The 12294-nt window shown below is 37.9% G+C and overlaps 1 protein-coding gene across 3 annotated transcripts in view; it reads left to right on the top strand.

The window, feature by feature from the left end:
- The window catches only part of INTU (inturned planar cell polarity protein), an 81722-nt gene extending 72392 nt beyond the window's left edge, over nt 1–9330 (top strand). For all 3 annotated transcript variants that reach the window (XM_079919917.1, XM_079919916.1, XM_079919915.1), the window contains exons 14-16: nt 721–910; nt 3631–3788; nt 6287–9330. In XM_079919917.1, the coding sequence (XP_079776043.1) occupies nt 721–910; nt 3631–3788; nt 6287–6398 (460 nt within the window). In that variant the 3' untranslated portion in view covers nt 6399–9330. The remainder of the gene's footprint in view (nt 1–720; nt 911–3630; nt 3789–6286) is intronic.
- Nucleotides 9331–12294: the final 2964 nt, after the last annotated feature.

Below are 12294 nucleotides of genomic sequence, written 5' to 3'. Positions count from 1 at the left end.
TTGCTCTTTAGCTCTTCTTACTGCTGGTAGAAATAAGCAGTATTTATAGGTTCTGCTGGCCTGTCTGAGATCTCAGTAGGGGAAGAAAGGATGGAGAAGAAGAATGGAGAAGTGAAAATAGTAAGAGAACATAGAAGAGAAGGAAGACTGTAATGATAAGAAGTAGTAGAATACTTCTAGCAATTGCCATGGTATTCTAGAATATTAACTCAGCTTTGCAGTTGGTACTAATAATTTTATTTTTCTTCAGGATCATCAGTTTGACTATCGTGGGAAGAGACTTTAATGCTACTAACTGAAAAGCTTAGTTTATTGGAAGGTATTTTTATTTGTGGTCCACGCTAGACATACCTTGTTTATGGCTTGTAGATATCTGGCCCAGACATGGGCTGAGTTATTCATTACCAACCATGGAAAAAGAGGAGTTTAGCCAGTTTGGGTTGTTTAGCAAAGGGATGATTAAGTTACCTGCAAATGAATTGGTGTTTATTTATCCTTGCATAACATGTAGTGTTTGCCTCCATTAAGGGAATTGACAATAACCCTAGCCTGTATTTCAGATAAGGAGGAAGAAGGAATTCAATGTTTGGCCTAGTTTCCCTTCCCTAATTACACTCCTAATATTCTATTGTAGTTAAAAGCTTGTTAGATGTCTACAGCATTCAAAATGAAGCAACATTTTTAAGTTTACTTCTAATATCTTTTTTTTTTCTTTTCAAGATTGACATCTGGTCCTGAGAACACACTTTTCCACTATGTCGCTTTAGAAACAGTGCAAGGGATCTTTATTACTCCTACCCACGAAGAGGTGGCACAGCTAAGTGGCTCTATCCATCCTCAGCTGATAAAAAATTTCCATCAGTGTTGTCTCTCCATTCGTGCAGTTTTCCAACAGACACTGGTTGAAGAGGTAGGGCACTGCTATAAATATAATTTTCTGCCAGTTTATTTCCAGACCTCTAAATATTCTCTCTAAAACTCTTTAATCAATATGTCCAGCAATGACTATTTTCATTTATTTTTTTTAACAGTCATTCCATCTACCTTGAATGCCAAAGGATTATATTCACTGTACTTAACTTTAAAACTTTGTTTCATAATTCTGAGTTTGACGTCCCAGATTACTATTTCAGGAAACGGTGGACCTGTGTGTTTTCTGTAGCAAAGTAGAACATAGTTTGTAATGTAAACTTGCCTCCCATATTTGACCCAACCATTTCTCGGACAGTTATCTCTACCACTTGGTAACTGATAATTCTTTAAGTATTCAACCAGCAGGATAAGGTATTTTGGAACAAAATGGAATAAAGTGTAGCAGTAGGTGCAATACTGTTATGTTTCAGCCACTTGGTTGCTTGCTTGCTTGCTTTTCAATCCAGGATGAAGTTTCATTTAATATTGTACCTCTGGATAAGTAGTAATGTTGTATACAATTAAAATATCAATTAGATAGTTTTAATAGCAGGGAAAGATAAATATTGATTTCTTGAAAAGGATAAACATGCAGAAGTTTATTTGTGACTGGTCAAACATCATACTGCCAAAAAAAAAAAAAAAAAAAAACCCTCCCTGAAGAATGATTGTAATGCACATAGCAATACGTGTACTAAGGATGCTAAATTTGTGAACAATTTAGGCTTAAAGGTAGAAGAACATTGGGCTGGGAGTAAGGAATCCTGGACTGAGCCTTATTAACTCTTCCTATTTTCTCATCTATAAAGTGAGTGAGCTGAATTATATCATCTCTTAGGACTCATTCAGCAGTAAAATTCTTTGTCTTACAGGATTTCTTCTTCGAGCTATCAGAAATTGGTATTCAACAAAATGTTATATTTGACTATATATCTCTATGTGCTTTGCATTCTTAGGCTCCTCCTTTCCTGTTTAACATATTGATAGATTCTATAAGGTTTATTTCATTAACTTATTTAGTAATATTTGGTAATATAAATTAGGCTTCCCCATATTATTTAAATATTGAGGTACCTACTACACACCAGATACTACTCAAGATGCTGGGGATACAGCAGTGAACAAAACAAAGTCTCTTTCCTCATGAAGCCTGTATTCTAACAGGGGAGGCTAATGAATTAGCAAGCAGTGTAATATATCAGGTAGGGTAAGTTTCAAGAGGAGTAATAAAACAGAGTAAGGTTGAGAGGTGGGGGTAACTATTTTGGAAGATGCCTCTGATCATGTCAAGTAATATTTGAACAGAGACCTGAATAAAGTGAGGGACCAAGCCATGTGGCAGATGTGGAGGCACAGCTTCCAGGCAGAAGGAACAGCAAGTACAAAGCCACAGAGGTAGGGTGGCTGAGACAGCCCTGTAATGGGCTGAGTAGGGAGAAGACTGGTAGGAGTTGAGATGGCAAAGGTAGCAGGGCCAGGTCATGCATGGCCCAATAGATTAGGGAGTCTGGGCTTTGTTTAGAAGAAGATGGGAGGTTCTTGGGCAGTTCTGAGCAGAGCAGGGACATGACATGATCCTTAGTTTTGAAAGGATCACTCATGCTACTGTGAACGAGCTTGTAGGGTAGAGAAGGTGGAGGCAGGGACCAGTTAGGAGCTGTGGAAACTCTCAAAGCAAGAAGTCAGTGGCCTCTGGATCTTGAATATATTTTGGAGGATGAGCCAAAAGGATTTGCTGATGTCTTAAATAAGTATTTTGAGAGAAAGAGCAGAATCAAGGATCACTCCACTGTTTTGGCCTGAGCTTTACAAAAAGTCTTTATATTCCAAATGAGTCACTGGTTTGCTAATGATTTGATCAGTGGGAAATTTAGAGTATGCTTTAGAGGAAGAGACAATACTGCTTTAAGTATATGTGTTTTAAGTATATTACAAAATCATCTATTCATTTAGTAACTCATTAGTAATCTGTTCATCAAGCACCTACTGTGTACCAAGCACAGCTGCTTTCAAAGAATACAAAGATGAATAGCATATTTTGTCTGCCCTGGAAAAGAGATTTTAATGTACTGGGAAAAACAAACCTATAAACTGCTGATATAATATAGTATAACTACTAATAAGGTAGGGCTATGAACAAAATGTTCCCTTGGAGAGTCAAGAGAGACTTTATCCGTGAAGTCTTTTTTAGGAGATGGTGTTTCAAGTAAGTATGAGGGGACTTCCCTGGTGGCACAGTGGTTAAGAATCGGTCTGCCAGTGCAGGGAACACAGGTTCGAGCCCTGGTCCCAGAAGATCCCATATGCCGCGGAGCAGCAAAGCCCGTGCGCCACAACTACTGAGCCTGTGCTCTGGAGCCTGCGAGCCATAACTACTGAGCCTGTGCACCACAACTACTGGAGCCCGTGCTCTGCAACAAGAGAAGCCACAGCAATGAGAAACCCACGCACCGCAACAAAAAGTAGCCCCCGCTCGCCGCGTGCAGCAACGAAGACCCAACGCAGCCAAAAATAAATAAATAAACAAATAAATAAATGTATAAAAAATAATAATAAAGTAAGTATGAGGAAGAATAGAAATTTTCCTGCAGGTAAAGAGAAGAATGTCATTGCAGGCACTTAAAGTATTATGATCAACCAATTCAAATCTATATATAAAACGTTTTAAAGTAACATTATTAATACCAGTTAATATTAATAATACCTATTAATTTACAGAAGAAGAAAGCACTAAATGGTGGAGATCATTCAGGTTCTACAAATTCAGTGTCTTCTCTCAACCCTGTGAAAGAACATGGTGTATTGTTTGAATGCTCACCTGAAAACTGGACTGATCAGAGAAAAACACCACCAGTTATGGCTTACTGGGTAGTAGGGTAAGTGGAAAAAAATATTAAAAAGTGACAGAAAAGTGGTAATGGAGATAAACATGTTCAGATATAGGCATGGAATTATTAATCTAACTATAATATTTTAATGTATTTTAGAATTTTACTTTATTTCCTAAGTATCTCCTTTAAATTACTCCCAACTCTTTTTCTGTTACCAAAAAAAAGAAGAAAACTTATTCAGTTATCTTACAAAATTGTATTAGTCATACACTAAAAGGTAATGAGTCCACACTTTCACTGCTATTTCCTTCTCTCTGTCCCTACTTCTTTTTTTTTTTTTTTTTTTTTGCGGTACGCGGGCCTCTCACTGTTGTGGCCTCTCCCGTTGCGGAACACAGGCTCTGGACTCACGGGCTCAGCGGCCATGGCTCATGGGCCCAGCCACTCCACGGCATGTGGGATCTTCCTGGACCGGGGCATGAACCCGTGTCCCCTGCATCGGCAGGCGGACTCCCAACCACTGCGCCACCAGAGAAGCCCCTGTCCCTACTTCCTTTCTTCCCTCTCTCCTCCTTTCTTTCCCTCTCCTCTTCCCCTCTCCTTCTCCTACCCCCAACTAACTACAAGACCCTGCCCTCCCTGGCCCCTGCCCACCTGTCTGTTTCCACCTCCTGTCACTCTCTTCCTCCGTCCGCTGTTCACAGTTACATTGGATGGGGGATGGTCTACTTCTTCACCTTTGCATATCTGGCTCCTGGGTATTCAGACCAGTGCTAGCATGCTATCCCCTGTTAAAGAGACAAGCCATGATCTCTTGCCCACAATAAAGTGGCTACTTGGTTATTCTCTATCGCCACTTTATTCTTAATTTTCTTGTTTGTTTATGATCTTTCACCCCCTCACTAGAATGTCAGCTTTATGAGGTCAGGAATTGATCTGTCTTGTCCACCACTGGCACCTGCAACAGCACCTGGCACACAGTCACTTGATAAATATGTAAGGATTTAGTAAATGGAGCTGTGCTTGGCAAAATGTGGTGGTGGGTAGGTGGACTGGCAAACGCAAAGCTAAACACAGTCATTGCATCTGATGGTCTTACATCTAGCAGAAGAAATATGAAACATGCTTAAATACCTATGTATATATGGATGCATATTCTATGGAGATAGAGAGAAAGATACTGGCTATGTATAATAAATGAGGTAATACAACCAAACACTCTGGGAATTCCGAGGAAGGGGGGCAAATCTAAGCTGAGATTATAAAGAAAGGCTTAGAGGTTCCATTGATCTGCTTTAGAAAATGAATTGGATTTGGATAGAGCATCCTAGGAAAAGGATGGGATGAATAAAGATCCAAACAAGGGAAATCATAAGGCATGGCAGTGAGTAGACTGGTTTGCTAGAATGGTAGGGGAATAGCATATGCAAAGATGAAGTGAAAGATCAAGCTGGAAAGCTAAGTTAGGACCACTGCAGAGAGCTTTCAATTCCTGACTAAGGAATTGAATTTTGAAGGAAATATTGAGCCACTGACAGTTCTTTGAGTTGCGGTAGAGAATTGGTGGAGGAATGAGCACAGAGTAAGGTGGGACTAATGTTACTGGACACCTATCATATAGTACTAAGCTGTATGACAAACGCTTTACAAAGGTTATCCAAAGCAGTAATTCCCATGTGCTGGTCCACGGGATTTATAATCACCTGAGTCACTTATTAAAATCAGAGATGCCTGCACCCCACCCCAGACCTACTGAACCATAATCTATGGGGGTGGGACTCTGTATGTTTAGTAAGCTCACTTGAGATTCTGATGTGTAACCAACCAAGCCTGGGAGCATCAGCATGATCAAAACTCAGTGTAGTGTGATCAGAGCTGTGCTATTGGAAGATCAAGCTGGGAACAGCGTATGAAAACAGTGTGGACACAGGAGAGAACAGAGATAAGAAGACCAGTTAGGCACACATGCAGGTGTACAGTGGAGCCTTAACTACATTCACAATTGGAATTGAAAAAAATCAATAGGTGTTGAATTATGACGTTGCTGATCTATGTAGAATAGAGAAGTTTAAGGCAGTCACGCAAAACTACACCTGATTTAAATGGCTTGATTTGTATACATTAGTATTGATTAAATAGACTAAAATTTTAACTCTTTAAGACAATCAAAGTTTCAATGTTAATCCCAATTCAATATCTAATAACTATTGTACTTAAAATGATGGTACACCATTGGCTGTATTGTAATAATAATGACTACATTTAATACTTTAAAACTGAGGGACATGATTATACATATTGATAAAATAGGCTTTTACACTCTGGAAAAATAAACATAATTGACCTAAGGCATATATTATTTATTTTATAATAAATCTAGCTGCATTTCCCCCTACTGTAGATTTAGATAAGTGGTTTTGAATTTACCACTTATTCTTTCAGAAACAAAAAAATTAAGTAAAATAAATTGAAGAGTTGGAGTCTTTTTCCTTTGTTTTTTGTTTTTGGAATTTCTGAAATGAGTGTGTTCTTTTCCTCTACAGGAGGCTCTTTCTTCATCCCAGACTTCAAGAACTTTACGTCTGTTTTCATGACTCAGTCACAGAAATTGCCATTGAAATGGCTTTTAAATTGTTCTTTGGATTAACCTTGTAGCTGTGTTTTCTTGTTGTACAGCAGCACTGCACAGACCATAAAGTAGTGTTAGAACTGCTGAAATCCATTCACAAAGAGATAAGGTTTAACTTCTTTCCTCTGTTCAATACTGAACCTAAGATTGTTAAAGACTGAGATGATATGCTGCTGGATTTGATGCACTAAATCTTTTTGTGAGACTTTTGAAGAAGATACTTGATCAAAATATGAAGAAGGGATTGTTAACTTATTTCCATTTTGGTATATACCATTAATTTATTTACTAGTTTGAAATACTGTGATGTGTTTTATGTAAAATTAATATAGGAATGTTTATCTGGGAAAAATACCCAATTCGTTGTATATTTTTCTTAAGACTAATATTGATATCTGGCGAAACAATCATGAAATTGGGAGGAGGTGACCAGGTTCTGTAACTGATTAGTGCTGTGACCATGAGCAAGTTGTTGTACCTCTGTGAGCTCAGAGTTTTCATGTACAAATGAAATGATTGCTTTGAGGTGTCTAAAGACCCTCTTAAGTATAAAATGTGCAATTTTTTCCCTCTTGCCTATTGTTTGGTACCTAAATTTGTAATGTCCAAGTACTGATTCCTTCTTAGATCAGATACTTTTTTTTAGTTTAGGTGTTTTAGTAGATACCTCACAGTGGGGGAAGAGAGGAGTGAAAATTAAACTTTTTTTATTTATTTGATTTTCTTTACTCTTCCAGGTCAATTCTATTTTGACTAGGATATATTTTTTTTAACTATTTGTCCATAAACTTTCATTGTTTTTCTCTTTGTTGAAATATATTCAGGTATACACACACATTTTATGCAAGTTCATGAATTTTGGGAAAGTTGTATGTAAACCTTTTTTAAAAACCTAATCATGTTGAAAACACTGAAAAAGCTGACTAAAGAAATTCTATGGCGACTTTTTTTGTTCAATACAAATTTTTGCCTTACAGGTATGGATCATTATGTATTGGGTTTTCCCAAAGGGGGACATTTTAATGAACAATAGTTTACTTGACTTTGAGTAGACAAAGAAAAGTACTAAGATGAGAATTTTCATTGGCTGTCAGAATTTGGTGATTGAAAGAAAGGAAGAACATGACAATTCTTAATTGACATTTACCCAATGATTCTATTGAAGTCTCAGATGCCCCCAAGACTTTAAAATACTGGGTTCTTTATCCTTCAGGACTTAACTTTGGAAGGCAAATTATGTCGGCACATCTAAAGCCAGTCCCTTGCCTTTCCCCTACCTCAAACGTGAGACCTCCAGCTTACTCTGAATTAACTGCAAAATGTAGTGAATGCACCATTTGAAACATTTGGTCTTAGAAGAAACACTATTATTCCTCTGTCATGAGTTTAAGAGATTTTCACCCAGTCGTTTAAGATGCAAACCACTATACTTGTCCCATTAGTGACTTGTGGGCCTTAATTTTGGCATTCAAAACAGGGAAAGAAACTTTGGTTCTTGAAATGTAGAAAATGGCTTGCAATATCCTCCCCCTTAAGATTATAATATTGGTCAAATGGTAGATAGACTCTTTACTACTGTCTTAGGACTGCTTGTGTACATATATAGGTATTGAGGTATTATTTAAAAGTATTTAGTAAATGTCTTAAATTTCTTGATATGTCCTCCAAAACAGCATGAGCTATTTTTAATACTGGGAATTATTTATAAATGCAGCTATTGACCGTCTCAGATTTTCAAACAGACTGAACTAAGACTTGGGATTTTACCATCAGGAACTTTTTGTTTCATTTAATGAAATTTTGGTTTGTTGAACTGCTTTCCTGGTGTCAAAGAGTCATGAGACCACCATTTAATAACTGAAATAAAAAGACAAAGCAGACTACTGATGGTAATAAGGGCGAAGTCATTTGCAACATTGTAGATGTGCTCTGTAATGACCATGTTGCAGAGACATTACATTTTTAAGAAATAAAACTAAACATTATCTTGGCTTTTATCTCTAAATGGATATCAAAATAAGCATTATAAGTTAACTTAGCTGCCCATTTTTCCATATATGTTCAGACTCACATCTGAACACACATAATCAGATCAGTCTGATTATTAGACAAGAAGTGCCTATCTGCCATTTTATTAAATAAAGAGGGACAAAGAATATTTTAGCAGATATAGAAGCATTCTTAAGTTGGAGTTTATTAGCATCCTGCAAAAGTTCTTTTTTACCAAAGACTGTAATGCAAAAGCCTATATAACCAGCATTTAAAAAAAAAAAAAAAGTCAAGTGCTGTCTTACCACCATCACATATTTTTTAGCCCCACAAAATTACATTTTAGCTTCTAACCCCTTTCTCTTTCTTTATCACTCTTTGTTTCTTTTGGTCAGGTTAGAGAAGAGAATGTTTCTTATTTGTGCCAAGGGACCCTTGATGGTGATGCATGCTGGCAAGATAGTAAATTTGCAGTGCCTGCTTTTTTATATTTCTAATACAAATGGGAAAGGCTATGAAATCAATTTACTAGGTTTGTCCACTTTGAACATTCCTGAAAATAATATTGTGAATAATCATGTGTTGTCTGTGTGATTTCCCTCTAAATAGTGCCTGGCATATGCTATGTGCTATAAAAGTGTTAGCTGCTACTACTACTACTACTACCACCACCATTTATTATTATTATTATTAAATATCCACTGGTTGAAAACCATGGAGTCAGCTAAATCATACCTTCTACTGTACAAAATTTTGGAAAGCTAAGAAAAAGTATTCTGCACTAAACACTTCTAAAACGATGACTTATACTTTGGATATTTTAAAATATATTATTGAATGTTACTAAAACTTTAATCTGTATACTAAACTGTGTGGAAATAATTTAATTTTGTAGAGTTATACTTCTATATTCTATATAATTGAAGATATTTTTATACTATATTGATAGTTTTTAATAAAGATGGTTTAGAGGTTTGTTTGCAGTTGTGTTGCCTTTTTTGTCCGTTCATCCTACCCTACAAACATTTATTACATTTCTGCTCTGTACCAAGCACTGTTCTGGATGCCAGAGATACAGCAGTGAACAAAACAGCTAAAAATCCCTACCCCCATAGAGCTTATGTTCCCGTGGGGGAGGTAGACCACAAGTAACACAAATAAGTAACTATGTTGACAAAAGCTAAGAGAAAGAAAAAAGTGAAGCAAGAAAATAAGATATGAGGTGTGGGAGACAGGGTGGCCAGGGAAAGTGCTGAGGTGATCCCACATCTCAAGTAAGTGAGGAAACTAACCAAGCTGATTGCCAAGGAAAGAAGAGTGAACAGTGCAAAGGCCCTGAGACTCTATACTTTTAATATCAACATATAAATCACCAGAACTTTTTTCATTCCCTAAATCAGTAAATAAAATACAATGCAGCAAATTAAAATAAACATTTTCAGTTATATCTATTGAAAAGAGCTGATTCAGAGCTCTTAATAGGGTTAAAAAAAAAAAGCTACACTTCTAAGTACTTTCACTTTTGCTGTCTCCTAACAAAGAATACATGTCAAAAGTAAGCTAGAGGATATCATAAAGGAATATGCTATGAACATGTCAACTACGGGGTCAAATGTCAGGGGAGAGGGGCAAGGGAGGCAAGAAAGGAAGGGACAGAAAATTGCCCTGGCAGAAGACTTGCTTTTGCGGCCTCCGAGATACTACGTTCCCTGTGACCAGAGATGGTTCTGTTGACCTCTCTTAGCACCTTAAAAAGACGGTCTGGCTTGGAGTGTGGTTCAGGCAATTCACCCTTTAAATTTCTCCCTAAGTCCTCCGAATTACCTTAAAAGAGAATGAAACATTTCATTTTTCAGATTTTTGCAGATAAAATGCCCATCATTTCTTGAATTTGCAATGGGTTTCACAAAGGATTTTGAAGTCAACACAATGAGAAAACTTTAAATTTTTCAAGCTAGGAATAATTAATGCAATTGCTTCAGAAAGATTAATCTGGCAGCAGCATGTAAAATGTAGAGACTCAGGCTGAAAAACCAGCTGAGTCAAATAAGCCACTATGGAAAGGAAGGTAGCACCAAACATGGTACCAGTAGGACTTGCCAACTAGCTCTACGTGAGGTAATCAAAATATTAACAGAATTCCTGCTCTGGAATCCTTCTGGCCTAAATATTTGTTTTTTTATTAGTGACAGGTACTATTAAAAGAGTTCGGACACACTTAAGATAATAAAGAAATGTAACCTCAAGTTCAAAAAAGCCAGTAACTCATCTCACATTTTATAGATGTGTTTCAAGACTGCAAGTCCTACAGAGTAAGAGATGATAAGATGGAATCTTCCTTTATCAGAAACCATCAAACAAGCTGTAAAGATGAATCAGGAATATATTCTTTTATTAATAATACTAAGACATTATTTGCCTGTTTCACTCATTAGCGTACAGTGGAGTTCTCCACCAGCTACATGTTGTGTGATATTGCAGCAAATGGAATGCAAAAGCAGCTATGTAAATCCAGCTGTCTTTTATTAAGCCAGACATTTAAAAAGACTTTCAAAAATATAAAACAACGCTGTTCCCACTACGTTTTTTTGTTTGAAAATAGTTATTTTTTATTTTAAAATGTTTCTTATGTAGGGGTTTACTATTGTTACTTTAAATGAGTTGATTTTTAAACTCTTCTGTTTCAATTTCTGAAATGGTTAATGTCAACACGTATCACCAAAACAGAAGCTTCTTTGTGGTCTTCAATGTTAACAGTGAAAAGCTATCCTAAAATCAAAGTTTGTGGACCACTGTTCTCGAACAGGTCATTGATTCTCAGCCCTGCACATTAGAATTACCTGGGGAGGACTTCCCTGGTGGCGCAATGGTTAAGAATCCGCCTGCCAATGCAGGCGACACAGGTTCGAGCCTTGGTCTGGGAAGATCCCACGTGCCGTGGAGCAACTAAGCCTGTGTACCACAACTACTGAGCCTGTGCTCAAGAGCCGATGAGCCATAACTACTGAGCCCGAGTGCCACAACTACTGAAGCCCAGGTGCCTAGACCCCATGCTCCGCAACAATAGGAAGCCCATGGGCAGCAACGAAGACCCAATGCAGCCAAAATTTAATTATTCCTAAAAAAGGAAGAAAAGAAAATACAAGGCTTAAAAAAAAAAATCTAAAAAAAAAAAAAGAATTACCTGGGGAATTCAAATTCAAATACAGACACCAGGGTTCACTTCTAGATATCCTGATTTAACAGGACCTAAGCCAATCATCAGTTAGACTAAACACTCCCCCACTCCCCACCTTTGAGTGTGCAGTCTGGCTTGAGCACCACTGCTCTATACAGAATTACCAATTTAAATAAAATACAGGAGAAAGAGGAACATCTTGTGTTATGGGGTGCAGTCAGTAAAACCAGACAGTGACTAGACAAATGACCCCTGCTAAATTAGACGAGCAGAAATTAAAGCAATTTCTAACAGAAGGTGTAAGGCAGTGGTCCTCAACCTTTTTGGCACCAAGGCCCAGTTTCATGCAAGACAATTTTTCCGAGGACAGGGAAGCTGGGGATGGTTCAGGCAGTAAGGCCAGCGGTGGTTCAGGCGGTACTTCCAGCGATGGGGGGCGGCAGATGAAGCTTCGCTGGATAGCCCGCTGCTCACCCCCTGCTCTGCCGCAGGGTTCTTAACAGGCGCCGTCCCAGTACCTGGCCTAAGGGTTACCCTAGGAACTAAAACTAAACTCGGTTAATCCCACACAGTTGGTTTATTGCTCTGTCCTGGTTTGGGCTACTAAATTTCCTTATACAGAACTGGTTTTCCCGCGACCGTTCCCGCACCTTCCTGGGTCAGAACCCACTGGCCTCCTAGCCCTGCCTGCCGCAAGGACAGCCCCGCACCAACACTTGCCAAGACACTTTAAGAGACTTGCACCACGCGGAGTA

This window comes from Stenella coeruleoalba, assembly GCF_951394435.1.
Source record: "Stenella coeruleoalba genome assembly, chromosome: 4".
Taxonomy (NCBI): Eukaryota; Metazoa; Chordata; class Mammalia; order Artiodactyla; family Delphinidae; genus Stenella; species Stenella coeruleoalba.
Note: the sequence above shows the minus strand (reverse complement) of the source record. Positions and strands in the feature narration are given on the sequence as shown.